At 39.6% G+C, this 21,560-nt stretch overlaps 1 protein-coding gene across 2 annotated transcripts in view; it reads right to left on the reverse strand.

Annotated features, from left to right (window-relative positions):
• The window catches only part of RSRC1 (arginine and serine rich coiled-coil 1), a 176,065-nt gene that overhangs the window by 15,082 nt on the left and 139,423 nt on the right, over nt 1-21,560 (reverse strand). For both annotated transcript variants that reach the window (XM_087740338.1, XM_087740337.1), the window contains one exon: nt 19,959-20,027. In XM_087740338.1, the coding sequence (XP_087596464.1) occupies nt 19,959-20,027 (69 nt within the window). The remainder of the gene's footprint in view (nt 1-19,958; nt 20,028-21,560) is intronic.

Genomic DNA, 21,560 nt, shown 5'->3' on the forward strand with positions numbered 1-21,560 from the left:
TAGGAACACAGGCCCAGGATTGGGGTAATACCTTAATGCTTCAATGTGAAGGAAAGAAAACATAACTCAATTAAAAGATATACTTTGGGGATTTTTCTGACACTCTATATACTTGGGAAAGCTGCCACCTACCCTGACCTTTCTGTTATAATTATGTGTGTCATCTTAAATATCATTAATTTAGTCTGTATTTCACTCGTCCTACATGTTTACTGAATGTCTGGATTTTTCCTTTGACTTTAATAACCTATCTTTTTCCAGCGAAGAAAAATACTTAAATAAAATGAATGACAACTTTCTTGCAATTACTTTGGAGAACAGCAACATAGACTTAAAATTAATAACTAGCAAATATTTAGATGCTTGATGCTTTGAACATACTTATTTCTTTTAAATTCAGTGTGATGACTTACGCAAGAACTTAGAGGAAATGCACATGTTTCTGTGGGATTGTGCTCTAAATCAAAAAGATAAGGCTCTTCTGACTGCAAATAATTAATTCATTTTAAGTCCATAGAGCCATTTCTCATTTACATTAAGCAATGTATTCAATTACTCCTCTAAGTGTACATTTTAACATAAAATTAGACTACAGTTATGCTATCCTTACTGGTAATCCTTGACTATTCCTGCTTTTTAATTTTCTATTTTATAATGTTTAATTACGAAGCCTGTTCCTTATAACTCAATGGCTAAAATAGCTAAATGATCTTTAATGAGACACAACTTTTAAGAAGTATCCCTTTAACATAAGGATAAATTTTCCACTGTAATTTTTCAGGAAGCCTCGCAAACATCAGGAGAGCGCACCCCACAGCAAGCACAGGACCGGAGCAGAAATCGCTTGGATCCGTCTCCATCACGCTCGATCGACACAGAAAGAGAGTGAAAGCAGCTGTTTGTACATTAATGATTCGTCCTTCGGTATAGTTCAATAAGCACACGAGAGGTTATATAGTGTGCACATATTTAAGTTAAAATAATGATTAATTTTTTTTTAATGGAGTAACGAGCAGGTTGAACACTCAGTCAGAGATGCCCGGCTGACGGGGCAGGGCAAGCCTCGCGCATCCGCAGACACACAGCGTCTCCTACAGCCCTCGCCTGCAGATTATCCTTTTCTTATTTCAGGAGCCTTAAAATATGGACTTGGAGACCATAATCCTTCATTTATAGTTCACAAGGCAACTATTTTCAAAATCTCAGAGTTTGCTAATCATGCATTGATGCCCGGAATATCGTGGCACAGACAGATCAAACCCTGTATCTCGGGTAAGTTGGGGCAGCAGCAGCTACACAATAGCTACAGCTTTTGAGAAGAGAAAAAGCATACTAAGATTAAGATAAGATATTACAAGTTTTGCCCATTATAAAGACGTATTAATCGGAAAAGAAACCCTCTCCCCCAAAATCCACTCAGCATTTAAAAGGTTGTCTACCTTTTACTTAGAAATAGCTTTGCTTTAAATTTTCACAACTTACAACCCACAAAAGCGTCTATACCATTTAATAATTTTCCAGCTGGAAAATTAATTTATTTGCTTCTAATGCCATGGGAGCACCACTCCAGTTTTTAGGTTCTCAGTTTGCATCACAGGCATGAATGACCTAGGAAATTGTCATTACTGCTAGAAGCCAAAAAGCAGAGTCTCTACCTACAAAAGTTGTTTATATAAACCACTGTAAGTACTATAGTTATTTTGAGGTATTATTTTTCTAGATATATTTAGATTTTGTAGCCACCTCAAAATTCTTCAGCTACGTTTAATTAATTACTTGACAAAGAGTTTTAAACTAGAAATGTAAATACTGTATGCTTTTCTTGAGAAAAAGAAAGAAAATACATGTATCCTCTTACACGTATGTAAGCCTGAAATCTCAGAGGCACACCTTTATCGCTTTACAGTTCCCTTTTTTAGTATAAAACCAAGAAAGCACAACCATACACTTGGAGAATGGAAAGAAAATGACTGGAGTATTTCAGGAACTTGAAGAGCAGGCTCCGCTTTGGTTCATGCTGTGAAGTCGGTGCTTCCCCCCCGGCTAGGAGCTGCGACGTAAATTGATTTCTTTATTTGCTCCTAAAGTAACGGGAGCACTACTCCAGTTTTCAGGTTCTCATTTGCATCACAGGCACAAACAATACAGCTAACAGCTTTAGGAAATTTTCATTACTGCTAGAGGCCAGAAAGCAGAGTCCCTACTTAAAAAACCTGTTTTTATAAACCACTGTAAACCACACCAGGACTTGCCACGGGACAGCACGTCACGAGTTTGCTGAACCTCTGCTCTCACCACCAAGGCTGTCCCCCACGCCTCTGACTTAATAACTCTACAAGAGACGCAAAAAGAAGGCTATTTTGTGCCTAGAGCCACTGTGGAAGCTCAGGTCAACTATAAACACACCAAAACATTATGAAACCGTTTCTGGCGGTGATGGTGTAATAGTTTTTGACTGAATTGATTGTTCCCTGACAATACGCGACTCAGCCTTGCAAATGCATCAACTCTGTAATGAGGAGCTATTAAGTCTATTGATTTTCTGATTTCAATTGATAGCTAACAGGCCAAAGCTACACATCAATATTTGCGTAACTAATACCCAAGAGCTAACAATTTTGACAAATGAAAACCTCAATAGACCAAACAGTGCAAATTAATGGAAATGTAAAGACCAAACCTCAGAATTTAAGGGAAATATTTAATGAATGGATAGATATGCCTTGTATTTCTGGAGAATTCTGGGGTTTATATTGGGGAAATAAGTAAATATATAGAAACTCCCAGAAGGCTGCTCTTTTCTTGGTACCTAAACTGGAGAATACTGCAATACAGAACAGCAAACGCAAGACATCAGCTCCTGAAAATAAGACTGTTTCAAAATTAATAATTGAAAATTGAATACTTTTGAATAATTTGCTAAATCAGACAAAATACATGCATATTGCAATTGTACAAACACATCTCCAGATTTCTGTATATAGTTATCACAACTGGAAACCAACGTCTTACGATCCCCCCTACGCTTAAGCTTTCTTCTGGTTTTGGGGTTTCTGTTTTGGGGTTTTTTGCTGGGTTTTTTGGTTGTTTGTTTTGTTTTTTGGTTTGTTTTTTTTTTTTTACATAATGTTGGAATCTCAAAAAGGAAGCAATAAAGATTTACTCTTATAGCTTCCTCCTAAGCAGGATACATTTTCTTCCCCCCCCCCCCCCCCCTTTTTTCTTTTTAGTTGACAACACAAATGCCTAAGGTAGAGGAGGAGATGATGATTACCCTGGTAAAGTGTGCGGTGTCCGCATGTCGAGCCCCCCTCTTTCAGAGCAGCTCTTCACCTACGAGCAAACTGGAAGACTTCTCACTCCCTCCCATTTTCTTTGGACAAAATCAATTCAGTCCCATCAACTGCTGTCCACAACCCCTATTTTCTACACCTCTGACCGTTCTGCTTGCGCTCCATCTTTGCTGCCTGGGGTTATTCAAGAGGCCTACGAGAGGACTGAGAATCAGATCTTTTAACTTTCCAAGACGAGAACTCCCATCCCTTTTGCTGCCCGCCTGGGCACTCACTCCTGCTCCTCGTTTCGTACACCGCTGTTTATTTTCCCTTTTAGAAGCAGCTTTTCAATACGTAGCTATAAATTTTTTTTTTAAATGATTGAAGTCAGATAACTAATTATGTGATTGCTTCACAATCCCATTACCTTAACTGATGCTCGTCTCAGACTTATCCTTTAGCACAAATAAATGCCAGAAAGACGACAGTAAAATACACAACATTAATGAAGTACAGAAGCCATTTTTGTTTTTCATCTGTCTTAAATTTTGAAGACTATTTCAAGACTTTTAATTTGTAAAAAAAGTCATAAATTGCCCTGTGAGAGAGACCATAAGTTTATCTGTATTTCCACTTTTAGAATAGAAGTAGTTAAAAACTGAATATTTGATGGTCTTCTGCAATTGGCTTGTATAAGTGTGCCCCACCTCAAACACCTTTTCAAAGACAGCAATGAAACAGAACTAAGGTGCCAATTTTTCATATAAAAACATGTCTTTGAAAGGACTTGAAATCAAATATTTTTTAACACGATGCTGATGAAATGCACTGACTTACAGCACATACCCAGGAAAGGAAAATAACTTTCTATTTGTTAGCTGAGGTTGTAGCTTTGAACCAGCACTGTCTACTTATGGAGGGAGAACCTGCTTAGCGCTTTACCTACCTGGCTGTCTTTACAGATATAAAAGTAAAACTTTAATTATACCTGCTGTATTTCCTAAAATAAAATGACTCAAATACCAGCTTCAAAATTATTTTCATATTTATGCACATCTTGTTGATGATGTATCTCTCCTTAAAGCATCCCATGTATTAAATGTGCTTCATTCCAGGAGAAAATTTATCTGATTTTTTTTTTCCCCCTTCATAAAGAGCATAGGAAAAGAGACAAATGCTGCTTTGTGCTTTAATACAGAGGCAAAGCAAGACACTTCCACAGATTATATAAGGGAGGTTATTATTTTTAATCTACTTTTCCTTCAATTTCCTTACAATTTCCCTGTAACCATCTGCAGGCTTTCTGCATTGCTTCTCTGTTCCGTGGATTTTCAGCTAATGCATGAAATAAAGCCGAATTCTAGACTATTCATATGAAAACAGAAGGATTAAAATAAAACATTCTTCTTTCCAGGTGAAGTGTGCGTGTTCATAACACTGAACGAGAGCGGCAATATTTCAAGCAGCACGCGTTCACTCCACAAAGCGCAGCTGCCTCAAAGCAAATACAGACAAGACCGACACGTAGCTGTGCCTATGTTACACGACCCGTAGCTGTGTTTCCATCTTCTTCTAGCATTGAACTGCAACCCTGTAAATTATATCTTTTTCTTAAGAGGCCACAGTGTTATTTGAAATCCTGTCACCCCAGGAATTGTGAGTCTAAAGAACAGCTTGCTAAACTTCAGCATTTACCCAAATTACGCCTTGTTTTTAAGCTGCCTGCGCCCACAGTTTCATCCCCAGGAACCCAATTTCCACATACAGCGACTCTGGCTCCTATGGATCAGAAACCCTGTGCCTGCAGGTCCACAAGCCGGTGCACCAACAGAGGCAAGCAATTTGGGAAACACGATCCCAGCCCCTCATTCACCCTGCAATGCTGGTGAACACTAAAATATACCACATTTATGATAAAAAATTCATGGTTTCTTGCCATTTTCTTTGCCATTTCTGTAATCACCGAGGACAAACTTTTTTAATTGAGAAAGAGATTTGCAGATTGAACATCTTGCTGACAGTCAGATCACTTCATCTTAGTTTAAATAAATCTAATAAAAGGAATTTTTTTTTTTTAATTTTCCTCAAAAAAACTTAGTTCTGCAGAGTGCAAGTATGCATTAAAAATACATCTGGAAGAGCCCATCTTCTGCACGCATGAATCACAGCAAGCATTCAGGAAGCCTTTACAGTCAAAGGCTATTTCGTATCTACATAACCCTGTTCTCTGCTCATGAAATTTCCATTCTGGCTCACATTTTTTACATAAACCCAGAGAGCAAGTAGGTAAAAGACATCCAAGACATTTTGAGGACAGATTGGCCATCTCGCAAAGGAACTCACCGCAGTACATAATGTTTCCTAGTGGGAGATGCCAGGGACCTTTCCTGATCAATAGAGCCCTATATTAGCACACTTCTCATTTTTACAACACCTAAACTGGAAAACATCATCTAATGGCTCATGTAGCTTTCCTGACAAATGGCCACTCCATCTATTGTATTTGCTTTATTCCCTTTAGAACTTCATCTTCAAACCCATATTTTACACAGACAACCTGCAGCCGGAAATCCAGTAAACAAAATTTGAAAAGCACAATGCAAACGGCAACCTTCGAAAAGCGTGCAAACACCAAGGTGCACAAGCACAGGCTTTCTCCAGCAAACATGTAACTTTTGCAACATGTAATATTTTAAGATCAGTTTTCTCCTCCCCGGTTATTCGCCCCTCCAAGAAACCCCAGTCCTTGCAAGAATTTGATGCTTGTGATAAACTAGTCAGGTTCCAATGGTGGTTTCTTTGCGTTAGATTAATGCACACCACCCCTAATAACCTTTGTCTAATTAAATCACAGTGGCAACATTCCTAATGGCTCCAAATTTTGCTTGATTGTGAATAATCAGGCTTGTTCAACCCTTCAGCAGGTGGAGATGCCACCTGAGGTGCCCTGGGGTGGAAATGGTCCTTTCCCATCCCACTGCCCCCGTGACAGAGCTCAGGGAAGTTCATGGGCACCTTCGCCCCACGGGGACCCCCGCCCCATAGGCACCCCACCAGCCCAGCCTACCCACCTCAGCAAGAATTGACTGTTATGTCTTTAATGTTCTTAAAACAATGATATGAAAAATCAATCTGTCCCATTTTTTTTCCTAAAACCCTCATACTGTTCTTTTTAGAGTTTATGCTTAAAGTATTTTAAAAAACTACAAATATTGCTTTTCAGGACTGTAAGGGCAGCTGGCCTAGGGCTGCATCCTTACCTGGGCTTAGGTTGTGAATTTAACAAATCTTTGAGTTGAACACATTTTTCAGTAACTGTGCCACTGTTCCAGCCCTGCTACCAACAAGTGACTATTTATTGATAAAGAGATATTTTTACCCCAAACACTGGGTATCCTTTGCAAGTTAGCATCGCTGAAGAGCTAAAAATCTCCTTCCTTCTCAGTGTCCTTACCGTGTCCCCCCTGCTCTTCCCCTTCTGGCACAGGCGCTTCTGCTTCTGAAAGATGCCCGTTATATTGCCATAGCCAAATGGGATATAATTTCCCATGTCTTTAACTTAACCGATCACTGATGATTTGAAACTTTATTAATGTCAACTTTGGATTTAAATGCTGTCACACAACATATATGATGCCCTTCATGTAAAACTCGAGTCTGATTTTACCGGCGGGACTTGGCTCTGTCCTTTTAAATGCCTGAACTGAAACCTCAGCTCTGCTAGAGACATCCATAGGCATCTTCCCTCTTTATTTATCCCCCCTGTATTTTTTCAATGCTTCAGGTTACGCATTAGCCCAGCGGAGCTACAGTAGCAGTACAGAGTTTTCTCTAAATCATTTCTTTCTGCACAAACTGAAGAATGTTGATATTTTCAAATGCTTTTACAGCACAGCCTCTGTGCTTCCTGATGAAATACCTTAGAGAAACATCCTGCCCCTTCACAGCAGTGTCAAAGTCGTGTGCCCAGTACAGCAACTGGAATCAGACATTAAGGAGGTAATTAACACTTCAATTCCTTTTAACTCAGTACAGAGAAAAAAATACAAACTGTAATATCATGTGACCAGCGTTATAAAAACACATATGAATAAACTTAACCCTGGCGACGACAAGAAGAATGTGCTGTTTCACTACATTAATGGTTCCCAACTCAAAATTATTCAAGAAAACATTTTAAAAGCAAGAGCATTTTCTTTTCCTTCCCTGCCAAGTTTTGCCTGTAAAGCAATGTGCTGTTGCAACAGACCTTCCTAGCTACTCTTTTGGGAACTTTGTTGGTGCTATGAAAACATAAATACATTTTTTTAAGTCAAGTGCTCATTAAGACCAAGCTGAATCAGGGCTTCCGAATCCAAGCTGCCCTGGCCATGTGTGCAGGCTCAAATTGAGGTGGGGAGAGTCCCCGACTCCTTCAGTCCCCCGGTTCGCTGAGCATCCCGCTCACCGCGGCTGACGGCTGCTGGGAGGCACGCGGAGTCCCCCGGCCCTGGCGTAGGGGAAAATCATAGAATGGGTTGGGTTGGAGGGGACCTTTACAGGTCACCTAGTCCAACCCCGCTGTGGTAAGCAGGGACATCTTCAACTAGATCAGGTTGCTCAGAGCCCCATCCAACCTGACCTTGAATGTTTCCAGGGATGGGGCAGCTACCATTTCTCTGGGCAACATGTTCCAGTGTTTCACCACCCTCATTGTAAAAAATTTCCTTATATCTAGACTAAATCTACCCTCTTTTAGTTTACAACCATTACCCCTTGTCCTGTTGCAGCAGGCCTTGCTAAAAAGTCTGTCCCCATCTTTCTTATATGCCCCCTTTAAGTACTGAAAGCCTGCAATAGGGTCTCCCCGCAGCCTTCTCTTCTCCAGGCTGAACAACCCCAACTCTCTCAGCCTGTCTTCACAGGAGAGGTGCTCCAGCCCTCTGATCATTTTTGTGGCTTCCTCTGGACCCACTCCAACAGGTCCATGTCCTTCCCGTGCTGGGGACCCCAGAGCTGGACGCAGTGCTCTAGGTGGGGTCTCACCCGAGCGGAGGAGAAGGGCAGAAGAGCACAGCACGTCGGCCAGGTTGGGTGAGCCTGGAGCACCAGCAGCATCGGTGAAACCTGGACTGCATCACACCCGGCAGCAAATCCCCAGGGACTGACCCACAGCAGCATGGGGCGCCCGGACCAGGGGCTCTCAAGCAGGGAAAGAAGAGAGGGAGGTACAAAATACAAAGGGGCAGAAGATAGGGGCAGGTGCAAAGCAGTCTAAAATTCAAGAAATACATTTAAAAGTGATTATTAATTACAGAAGCTTTAATAAAAAGCCTGGAATTGATTACTTAACTAGCCATTATCTATGGGGGTGTATCGATCCCCTTTCTGATGATCAGCTGTGTTGTGGAAGAACACGGCCATGGAGAGTGGCCAGTAAAGATGCCACGTTTGATACCGCAATTTTATCCTTCACTTTTTTTTATTATTATTTGGATGCTTCTCCTAATATGCTGCACAATGCCACTGCAACTGCACAAAACTTCACATTTTTATATTATCCTTGATTTGTTTCTGCTTACTTTTAATTATAAAACGTCAATAAAAAGATTAAACACACATAAAAAAAGATCACAGTGTGCGCCAGATGCTGAAATATCCTCCAGAGACTGGAAGCGCAACACCAGGTGTTTGTGTCAGACTAATGAAGCAACATTCGCTCACAAGGGACCCAAAGGGTGGAGCTGCACAGACTTACACTTTGCTTAAAATCTGCCATTATGAAGGCAAAACTGGAAAGATTTGAAATTACAATTGTGATAAAAAAAAATTCACATATCTATACTAAATGTATTACCTATACTAAATAATTTGGAGACTTAACAGACTGAGTTCAGGTCATTGCCATAACAATGAACTTCAATAAAATTTACTGAACATAAACTATGACCTAAGGCAATAACTAATGAACTTAAGGGCATCCTAATATATTTCCGTATCATTGCGTAAAGCACTTCAACTTATTACAGCTACATGGCTTGACCTCATGCAATCAAATCTTTTCGTAGCAGATTCAACCTGTGTTTTTAATATCAATTACATCAAGGTACAGTCTTTTAAGTTTTACTAAAGGAAGTGTTAAGTAAAATAGCCGCTTTGTCACGGATAAACTACTGGTTAGACTCTCCCTGTGAGAACTCTTGTCCAACAGGTTAAAGATGAGTATAAAAAAATAGAGCTTATAGTTTGGAATACATGCAGAATTTATAATTAAGGGAGTTTGTAAAAGTTGAGTCCTCCCGGCTTTCTTGTACATAATAACTTTTCTTTTGTGACCCCCCCCCCCATCTCTCAAAATCCGTGCAGGCTTTGCATCTTCAGCCTTCAAAGTACCTGTTTTAGCCGAGGCAGCGGGATGAACTCATCCTGCTCGTTAAGCAACGCGGCGTAGGAGGTAGAGGGGAGCACTCCTTGCAGCTCTGTCTTTCTGTGGAGGATTTTTGGTAGGAAATTCTGATCTCAGTTTGTTGCCACTGAGAGTTCAGTAAGCCAGTACGAGCTTAAAGGACAGCACTAATTGCATCACGCTGGTGGAATACCAAGGCAGCACACATACGCAGAAGGCACAGTAGAAGCAACTCTTCTGATGCTTTGAATATCTAATTAAACTGCCTTACTTAGTACAATAGCATTTTATTCACACTATTCAGTCAAAAAGGAGCTATCTGAATTCCTTCTTCTCCTGAATTTCTAATACTACTACTGAGAGAAGCTGAAATCGTAGAACAAGAGATTTCCAAATCAAAAATGTAGCTCCAAGGCTACGCGATGTATGGGGTTGATTCAGGACAAGAATCCATACTGTTTTAATGATAACGCTTTAGCCAAACCAAATCCAGACTTCAAGGCACTGAAAATCTGGATTCAAATATTGCAACTTGAGCCCATCACATTCATATAAAACACATTTCATACATTTTCCATCAATTAGTTAAACCTCTACCCATTTAATTTCTCCATCATTCCTTCACGGCAACCCCATAGTGATGCTGTCCTCCGCAGTTCTGAGTTAAATGGCAGAAGGTCGTTGGGAAAGTGTTGAGATTCTTCCCAAGCTGATCACAATGACTCCTTAAGTATGTGCAAGTTATCTTTCTTTTTAAAAATTTTAAATTAGATTTACATATCTATTTGATATGCAACATAAAGATAGGAGAAAATATACCTTAAAACCATCTACTGTGTGCTCATATACGCTTATTTAACTAAATTCATAAAAGGTATTGTTTTAAAAGTCCATTTAGGCTACAGCAATACATTATATCAGTTGTGCAAAGCACTGTTTTCCTGCTCTGATTTAAATCCTATTAATCCACGTGTTCCAAAACCTGCCCTAAAAGGTTAGGTGCATTCCCTACCAGGACTGCTGTGAGAATGCTGCAGATACAAACACCATCTTTTTCAGACTTCAAGAGTTTACCTTCCTTGCTAATGCCTAAACCTGCAACATAGGTGTCACTAAAGCAGCACGTACATCTCGGTAAAACCTGTGAATACCACACCAGAGATTTGTTTTCTTTCTCTGTTTAAAGGACGATTCTCTCCCAGCACTAAATGCTTTAATGCCTCTCTTGTTTGCATTCCCTCGTTCCTCCTGCCCACGTGGGCTTCATTTCCAAGCCTATTCAAAATGATGTTTTCCAAGCATGTGCCACATGACTTGTTCATATAAATGGAGCAAATTAAACTGTCTCCACATATATCCTATCACATTTGTGGCCCTGATTTCTCTCCTTAACACGTGGCCAAGACACCGTATTATCTGCCTGCAGAGGTTGACCTCAGGATATTAGATTCTGCCACATAGCTCTCCTGTACTAAACCGAGGGGAAACACTTAATCACCCCTGCCTTTTCAGGAAAAAATCAACTTTAAATTTGCCATGATGAAAAATCAATAAACCAGTAATTGCTTGGCTTATCATTGCGTGGAGGAACAAATTGGGAAGCGAAGCTTAGCGTCCACACAGATTTCACTGAAACACACAGAGTTTCAGGATCACTAAGCCAGAAAAGGAAAAGGTCTCAGAGTGATAATTAAATCTACTCATGCTGATTTTCTGCCAAATTTATTTCCCCAGAGTATATAAAAATGTTTCACTGCTTACTGGGTAGGCATAACTAATCAATTCAACACTGGGCCAACACACACGAGAAACAGAAAATGCAAATTCCAGGATGAAGGCATCAGGACAATACCCGCCCTAGCGCGAGCACCACCGTCACATCGATTTACCTATTGATTGATTTCAAAAGAACAAACCCTATTTAGCTGCATTCTGAAAAACTTCTTTTCCTTGTTATCTGCTGTAAACCTTTCCGTATGTGCATCTCCGTTGTGGACAGCACGCTGCTGCGAGCGCCAGCCCTGCAGCAGCATCCCCAGTTCCTCCTCCCCACACAACTGCAGAACATGTGCTTCATGACAAGACGCGTTTTAAATTCAAAATTTAAAAATATTATGCATGGTACACTAAGATAAACGATCCAAAAATCTCACAGCAATGCAATCCAACACATGTGAATTTTCCTCTCACAGCACATCATGTGCTTTATTTCAACTATTGTTATTACCCATCCCAGCTACTTTGAATTTGGCTTGCCAGGCCTGGAGTGAAAATCAAGTTTGACAGTAAAATCCCCTTAAGATTCTGATGTCATTTTTCAGGCAGTCCTGAATGGAAACAAGTAAACAAAAACAAAGTAGAAAAAGCCCTCCATTGAAAATACTCTTGTAAAAGTAGTGCATTTTTTATTAATAGACCTAATTTCATGCAGCAAATTAGCATAGCTCCAATGGAAGTGCAAATGTAATCAAACTGAAAAATTCAAATGAGACGGAGGGAGCCTTTTTCTTTCTTTCTTTGCTTTTTTGTCACAAAAAAAAAATCATTTTGGTGTGTGTCCTTCAACTGGCTATAGGGACTATGGTAATTAAAACATTTAAAACAGCACAAGCCCCCAGTCTCTAATCTGGAGCTCAGGTCAGCTGTCTGTAGATTCTAATTTGTCCTCGATTTGTATTCATGACAGGAAAACGCTGCATATTTAACAGCAAACCAGCAGGAGGGGGCATTGGTGGGCTTGGAGGTCAAATAATTTGATTTCCGAGCAGATTACATGTAACATCCAACATCTAATCTCACACCTGATTTGGCAATAAAATTACAATAAAAGTAATGTTAAGACACCGCCGCTATAGGGTGGGGGGTGGATAACCAGCTTGCATGGGCTGAGGAACAATTGCTTTATTTGCGCAGTCGGTTTTGCTTACCGCAGCAAGGAGGCTCAACTTAGCTCCTGAGTAAAGGTTACAGCGGTGTCGCAGGCGCTTGCTGCCTGCACAGGCTGGCAGCTCAGAAATTTCCTTTTGGAGACTTATAGTTAAAAACCATAAAATGGTGACTATTGGAGAATTCAATTTTTTTTTTTTTTAAATTCAAAATTTAGAATTTTTGGAGGAAAAAAGGATTTTTTAAAAAAATACCTTTGAAAATAGTTTACGACAATTTATTGATGAATCTACGGATATTTTAGGCAAACGCCCTTGTTTGAAGATGAACAGACAGAATAAGGTTCATCAGGCAACAACTGCCAAAACACGGGACAACTTTTATAACTGGCCATTCCTTACCGGAGTTATACAATTTTGTTATTAACATTTCAACCAGAAGGGCTTGGGGGACCAGGCAGGGAATCACTATGAACAATTATGCACATAATAAAATAGTCGTGTGAATTTAAAAAAAAAAAAAAAAAAAAATCAAACAATTGATTTCTCGCCTTTTTCCCCCACTTATGCAATAGAAGTTAATCTACTGAGAATTTCGTGATCAAAAATATATAAAATTGTTCTCTACAAAACCAAAAATAGAAAACAAAACCTAAATCAGTCTAAAGTGTGTGAAACACAAAGGCAACACTTTTTGTACAAAGCATGGGAAAGCTGGGAATAGGAGAAAATAGAAGTGCATGTCTGTCCACCTGAGTCACACCTCCAAGCAGCTACAGGTAAGCTGTGGATTACAAAAGAGCAAATCAAAGAGGGTTCAAAACTGGCGACAGAAGCCGTAGAAGGAAGTGAGAATGAAGACAAATGCAAAAATCACTTTTTGCAAGCAAAAGATGTCAACGGTACCCAGCAGATGGAAGCTGCGTGGCTGAGACGGGAAAGGGAACATGCTCTAGCACATGCACCCCAAGGAACGCAAGAAGGATAAATGTCGTCTTTGTAAATACATATGGGACATACAAGTACACAAAACTGGTGTTTTCCATTTTGCAATTTCTCTGGATATCTTGCATGGACTTGGTATGCTTACACACTTGATAATGTAATATGATTATTTATTTTCCAGTGAAAATGAAACATTCTTAATTGGTAGCTAACTCCTCAGACAAATTAATTAATTTTATTTAACAAGCTTCTCTTCAGGAAACATTTTCTATTCATTTTAGAACAGTATAACATCCTTACAACTTTTTCAAAGACACCACAGGACAGTATTTATGGTGCTTATTAATAAATTGAAAAGAAGTTTTCCTCCTGCTTTTGCTGTAAATCACCATTGTTTCCAATTCACTAACCAACTCTTTTTTTCCCCCCCTTCGCCTTTCCACAGTCGCCCTTTATAATCACTGCAGGCAAAGCAATTGCTAGCATATGAGCCACTCACAATGGGATGTAATGAAAAAACCACCATGTATTTTTCGAAACATACGCTGCAAATTTGTGCAAGTGGAGACCCAATCACCTCACCCCGATGAGGCTCCGGGGCCCTGCAGCCCCCAGCTGTGAGCCTGTCTCTCCAATTTCTACAGCACATCTCCCATTGCGGTTTTAAATGTGGTGGGTGGAAAGGCTCCCCCGTCTGCCCAGCACAGCTGGATGGCTCCAGAACCCGAGTGCCATGTTGTAGAGGGGGCACATCTGGCTGGTTTGGTCCCTTTTTCATCCAGAACTGCAAGTGCCCCTTTCCCTTCCTTCCCCTCTCGGAAAACACACACCTGGGCTATCCCGCTTGTCCATTTGCCTTTTCTTCTTCAGTATCATACACACCTTCTCTAAGTAGGATTAATTTTGAGCACAAATTAATTCCTCTTAGCATCCCATAGTCCCAAAGTAAAACAAACTAAATGGTTAGAACATTTTGATTTTGAACAAAATTCATTACAGCTATGGATTCAAAGAATTTTCATGAGTCACCTTTTGTAGGTAAGTCCTAAGCCATCGTTGTGTAGACATTAATGAAATACTTCCTACCACTTGGAGAACTGCTTTAAATTTTCCTTGCTGGTAGATATTATTCCACTAACTCAAAATTTTCAAAATTGCCTTTGAAGCAGTGGGAGCTGAGGGCTTTAAAAATGTTTTTTCTCAAAGACAGAAAAGCCAACTTGAAGTACTTTAAGATAAACTTATGATATTTTACCAAGTCATTTTTCCAGTTCCAAAGAGATTTCAATGCACAGACTCAGGCTGAATGGGGACGTCTGGAACCTGGCAAGGATGCTTTATTTTTTCAGCTGTCTCTGTCTCTAGGCGAATAATATCAATTCAGTCGTGATGCTGACCGTGCCTGGGTCAGCGGGTATAATGTGATTCTGCCGAGGGAAATTAGTCCTGTATGAAGTCGTGAAGGATACACAAAGCTTTAACTCAGCAGAGCTTGTAACTTAATTTTGAGAGACTTTGTAGAGATCCCCAGAAGAGAAACACTAGGCATCGACTAAAACACTATCCTTAACATTATTTCATAAAATATTTCTACATATGTCCCTGAAGTGTTACATTCTCAGTACAGCACCGTGGTAATTTACACACTGTAAGAGAAACACAGTTTAGTATGGGGGTCATTAATGCAACAGGCTTAGGTGACTGTTCTAGTTACACATTCCAGCCCCAGATCAGTCCCCGATGGATGGTTATACGACCGTCTGTCATACCCTGCTGGCCTCTTTGAACGCATCCTCTGTGCAGCACGTGGACCATAGAGCACAGCAGCACAGCCAGATGACGGAGAGGTAAAGATTTGCTGTGGGTTGACCCCAGCCAGCAGATTAGCACCTACACAGCCCTCGCTCACTGTCCCCAGCGCAACGGGGTACAGAACAGGCAGAGAAAATGCAAAAAAAAAAAAACAAAAAACAAACAAAAAAAATCGTGGGTTGAGATAAACACAGTTTAATAAGTGAAGGGAAGAGGGGGAAAAAAACCCCCAAGCGATGCTCATCACCTCCCACCAGTGCTAGTCTCAGAGCAACAGCCACCTTGGATGACAAGTAGAACGATTACTTAGGAAGAAGTTAGGAGAAGCCAAAAAATCTGAAGAAACTTCTACCTCAGGCCTTTCCAAGCACTATGGCAGAAGTGGAGCTCTTTCCATTCATTTAAATGATCAGAAGGGGAATTAAAAAAATTTCAAGTACCATTTTGCAGACAAGTCAGAAAAGAGATCACTTGAACTTTGAGCCATCTGGAGCCATCACAAGACAGACAACTTCTCCCGCAAGAACAAAACCGCACGGGAACAGAAAAACAGTTTATTAATCTGAGTTCCTAGATTTCTAACTCATTTACTAAGAAGATATTCATATAATCTCGCTCCACCTAATCCTCCTAGAAAGCTATCGAAAGACTATGCACAGCAGATGGAAGCGGTATTGCAGAAGAGGGCGAAACAACTGTACTCAGAGCCCTGATCTTATGAGCGGCCCTTCGCTATTTAGAGAAGAGGGAATTAACATCAGTGAGCCACTAGATGCTAGGAGAGCAGAGTACTGGGAACATATAGGTCTTTTTTTCATTTTGCTAGGCTAGACAATTCATGGGGTTACAGATTTTTACAGGGTTTTATTTTTATATATATAAAATGTATGCTGTGATGCCTTTTTAGTGCAAGGGAATCCTTTTAAAGGCACAGATGGCACTTTGGTGTCTACTCCCTATGGAAAGTCATCATAGATAGATTTCTAAATCAAGCCCCAATCTTATTATATTTATATAAAACCCCCCTGCTTACCATATCCACAAGACAAATTAGAGGAAGTATATTTTATTTTGCAAGTGTTCTGGACACTACATTAGATACGTTGCAACATATTCGAGGAATCGTAACGCTCAGCTGCACCAGGGCAGCACAGCGCTGAAACACTGTCATTCCCAACTTGGGACTTTTTTTTTTTTTTTCCCAAGTGTCCTGGATTCCCGTCCTACAGACAAAAAGACCTCATTCATACCCAATTGTCTATTTAAAGAGCTACGTTAAGAGCTTAAATACACTCCTGATGTAGCTGAAGTAAACCCTATAGACTTCAAAGGCCTCGAGCCACCTGCAGCGCACTGCTAAGCTGGCAGGACAAGCAGTAGGAATAAACACTCTGCTTTGAAGTTGTGGCTGTCCGTGAACCTATGTTATCAGCTTTTACTTGAGACACTTCTGAATTGCTCCCAATTTGGCTTTAATCTATAACAACCCCCTAGATGCATGCCCCACCGGCAGCGGGAGCGTGAGGCTCTCCGGTGTCACTGCTAGGCTGGGCGAACCCGCTGGTGCAGCGGTGGCAATGCTCCTTTTGGGGATACTCCTGGATCCGTCCCGTTTAGATGGGATGCAGGAGCATCAATGTGTCTATTATAATAAGTTCTCGCAGTGTATCCCAGATAATATAATTAGAAAATTAACATAAAAGAAAGTGTTTCCTTCAGATGTAACGATTGGCCAATACTCTTTGAAGTGAAAAAAAGCTTAGCATCCATTTCACTGTTTTTTAAACATCATTAAACTAAAAGTTGATTAAATGTGAACACCTCCAACCTCTTTCAAACAGAGAAAGAAATGCAATTGATTAGTTCAAATTTTTCAAAGATAATTACATGGTATTTTTCATTTTTGTCAAGAACAGCAGGGGCTTCGGGTACACGATGCTCAGTAAGACCGGAACGTTGCACCTAAAACTGCACAGGGCAGCAGCAACAACTTTGTCAGGAACTAAATAAGCCTATAATTACAAGGAACTTGGTGTGAGTGAAAGTTGACTGCCAAATTAACCAGTCGTCTGAAGCTGAGCCTAATGGGTGGACAGTGGTTAGCACCGAATAAAGCATTATCTCATAAAGCCAGTAAAAGTGTGCTGGAACTGGATTAAACTGAGGAACCAGAGGTGGCAATTTCATCCACTGTTAGGTGTGCGAATTTGGGGGTTCTGGATTGCTTTTTTTAAGCAGTCAGTACATGTTAGCTTCTTTGGATTAGCCTGATAATGCAAAACTATTTTCTGGAAAAAAAACCAAACAACAAATCAAACAACCAAAACCCAAAAAGAGATGAAGGGAATCAATCGCATGAATTTTTAATAAAGATTACATTAGAGTTTTGAAATACATACTTAGTATACTTCACTGTAAGTCCCACAATTTGGAGCTTATTAAAGACATCTAAATCTAGAAACAAACAGGGGGTGGGAAATCGTGTAAAAATGTATAAATCCTGTAGGATAGCAACCAGCTGAATCAGACTTGCACAGTATACTTAATTTTCTCATTCACACATGAGGATTTGAAGAAGCTTGCTTGTATCTGAAGTGCAAATAAGCTTTAAACTACCTTCAGAAATTATCGAGGCTGGAGTTCCAGCTAAAGAAAAAATGGGTAAGGAAGAAAATTGGAGAAATTTGATTGTAAGAAAAGAAACAGCACCTGAAGTCAGTACCTAAGAAGACATGGCAACATGGAAACAGGTAGGATGTATTTTCCTAATCCAAAAATCTTGCTAACGACCTGTTCCAAAATCAAACAAATATGTAAAAGATTTCCACAAAATTCAGAGCCTTTGGAGCCCTGGAAGTCTGCAGCAGTTCAGACCGAGACATGGAATGGGAATTCAGGGAAAGAAATGCAAGCAGGGACTAGCTGTTTAAGACCGCTTGGTCATTAAGGATTCCTGGAAAATGAGGGTGTCAAAGCAGGATAAGGAGGAACCTTGTCCTCAGGAAACTGGTGGGATTCTTAAAGAGACGGCAGTGTAGCGGGGGTTAAACACAGCATGTGCGGAAGGAGAATCAGGCTCTGGCACCTGGGAGGTATAGGAGAGATGAGAAGAGAGGAAGGCACAACAGATGCAAAACTGAAGTTCCTGTCTTTACCTTGAAGTTCAACTTGGTGTGCTCAGAGATAGGAAAAGAGAGGGCAGACACAAGGAGACTTTCCAATAAGATTAGAGAGACTGGAAAGAAAGATGATGTTTTGGAAAGACCGGAGGAGATGGCATAGTAAAATTGTCCCCCTACCCTGTCCCCCCCCCCCCAGTTGCTACTGTCCCCTTTAGGTGTTTTCTTCCATTTGCTACATACTCGAGCAACCTACTACCCCTTCCCTTTCACGTGACTTTTCCTGTTTTAGTTTAGCCTAATGATTTTTGTTATTGTATCACACTGGAAATTAAAAATATCTCAATCTCCTAATTTCTCCTTAAATTTCAAGCTGTCCTGAACAGCTTTACTTCATATAATTCTCCTCCATAAATAATGTCCTAACCTAAATATGATTGATATTTAGGCACAACATTGATTTTCATAGTAAATCAATCCGTCAAAAGGCCAGCTCTGAAGAACACATGATCTCCTCGAACATTACATCATCTTCAAACCTAGGTCCTGTTTATTGGGTGGTTAAAATATTGAGTGAACATCCATGCAATCCCAGGTAGGTAGACAAGGGGCGCAGGGCAGGGAGAATCAGGAACACATTTACAGAGAGATTGTTCTGTGTATTAAATAACACTTACAACCTGAAACCTATCATCACTTCAATCAAATATGCTGAAGAGAGTTCACTGCAGAGACCAGTGCACAACAACATGTATTTCTAGAGTAAAACCACTGCAAGGAAGACCTTCGCTATATTTTTTTTTATGTTTAAGTCAATGCAAAAAATAATAGATGTCACAGAGTTAAATGATTCATTTTCATTTGAACAACTGAGATATTTTCTCTGAGACAGGGATATCTATCACAGCTGAAGTGAGAAAATTTGAGGCTCCTTAGATTGTTTGCATTGGCTCCGTCACTCTGTTGAAAATGTCTCTTCCCGTTACTCACCGATACACAAGCAAAATACATTTGTTTTAATTATCCAGGCGTTACACATTAACTTTCCACCTACTGTATTACAAAGGAAAACTGCTCAGATCCTGCCAGCTTTCAGTGCACCAAATTTCATCGAGAAACAGATTAGCTCAATTCGTGAAATCATACAGACTAAATACACAGACAAAATTAACCGCTGCACTTGTTGCTTTAATCAAGTAATATATCCAGCACACAAACCAGTGGTATTGGCTGGTCATAAGGTCTTAACATATAACTTTGTCTCAAATTATTAGGTGGCTTTAATGGCAGCTAAAATATTTTTTTAAATCTGGTTGAAATGTCTGGTGCATTTAGCGGTTCTTATCATCATCACAGGAACGTTACATGGCACGAGCAGAAAGCTGTGGTGAACCAAAGGAGAGGCAGACGGGCCATCTTGGTTTCAGATGCCCTTATAAGAAAATCACGCAGCTCCACTGGAACTTGGTCCCTTAAAAATGGTTTCTGACTGACAGGATTTTAGTTTGTTACTGAAGAAAAAAAACCAAAGCATTACCTTCTTCCTTTCTTTTCTTCGCTTCTTCTTCACTTCTCTCTTTAGCCTTTAATGCTTCATCTGCTTTAGCTAAAAAGAAAAGAAAAGAAATATAACAACAAATTTTACAATTAGTTAATTTATCTTGCAAAACAACATCTCCTGGGGGGTTAAACCCAATTCCAGATTCCTTTTTGCAGGTCCCACAATGAAGTCAATGTGCACGAAAGAACAAAATCTGGTTCTTAATTTATTTTCTTTAAAGATATTACTACAGTTAAGACAACAGCATAACTGGTATTATGGAGGGTAATTTTTGCATGCAATATTAGTTCAATACAAATCTCTGCATTCATTTTTTGTTAAGTAAAACTTCGAAGAGGTTTTTTCTTAAATACAAATCTCCCCCCCGCCTCGCCCCTGAACTGAACTATAAAGAAACAAATGTAGTGCATTTAAAAAAGAAGATTTGCTACCATAGTGAGTAATCCATAAGACCTCTTCTGAGGATAAAACAGAAACAAAACAATATTTTCAGGGATGCAGAGTTGCAGATAGCATTTAAAATAGTAGTTAAATACCTATTACTTAGTATTAAATTAGGTAGCATACAATTTTCTCTTCACTGCAAATTATAGCAGCAGTACTTTATTCATGTTATGACAGCATTCTTTAAAAAGAATCTTTTTCCCTCTAGAAACCTCTTCCCTTATTACTTAATTATCTACTAGTTGCTCAACTGCAGGGGTTTTCAAACACTTTACTACAGATGTTAAAGAAGATTAAAAATATACAGCACAGTAACAAGGGACTATCAATATACTCTGTAAATTAATTAAATTTCTGTTCTAGCACATCATTTATTCCAAAGCATTAATGTCTCAAAGGAGCCATTCTCTTTTATTGCCAACTCACTGCCTGATGAGTGAACTAAGTGAGAATAAGTCTCTAATAGCATTATACTTGATGAAATATTAAGTTTTAAAAAGTATCACCATGTCAAAAGGAAAAGAACCAAAAAGAAACAGAATTCAGAATTTAAACCAGGCCTTCTCAGGTAATAAAATCACTGTGAACCGTGGCACAAATAGCAAACGCTTATTCAGTTTTGCAGATGCTTAGTCCTACCACCCACTGAATCAACCACTAATTTATGAAAACAAAATTCAGTTCAGGAGTGGGGTGTGAAGGGGTCTTTCCGACCCTGGTGTCTTTTTGCAGCCAGTAGCTACACCTTCTTAAAATATACAACTTAAACAGTAGTGTTACAAAATGACAGAAGTAATTACACAGACATCTGTTTCCATTTACATGCTTTTATACATATTTAGACTACATTTAAAGTCATGAAATATTAAAACTTTTCTGCCAGTGAAGATCATTACAAGAATCTATTAAATTAGATAATAAAAACAAACTGCTAGTAACTCTAAAGACTTTTACTTCATTTACACTTTATTCTCCCTGGTAAAGGGACAAGGATAATAGAAATTCCATTTAAATTCAATTTTGGTTATATGTGTAATTGTAGATATACCCCTTGAGTCATGTAAAATGCTCAGCTTATGTTTCTTTCAAATTATCCCGCTCAGATTCACATTCTACTCCTTACAACTGTCTTCA

The sequence above is a fragment of the Nipponia nippon genome, unplaced genomic scaffold, assembly GCF_047370975.1.
Source record: "Nipponia nippon isolate SJK-2023a ecotype South Korea unplaced genomic scaffold, ASM4737097v1 scaffold_7, whole genome shotgun sequence".
NCBI lineage: Eukaryota > Metazoa > Chordata > Aves > Pelecaniformes > Threskiornithidae > Nipponia > Nipponia nippon.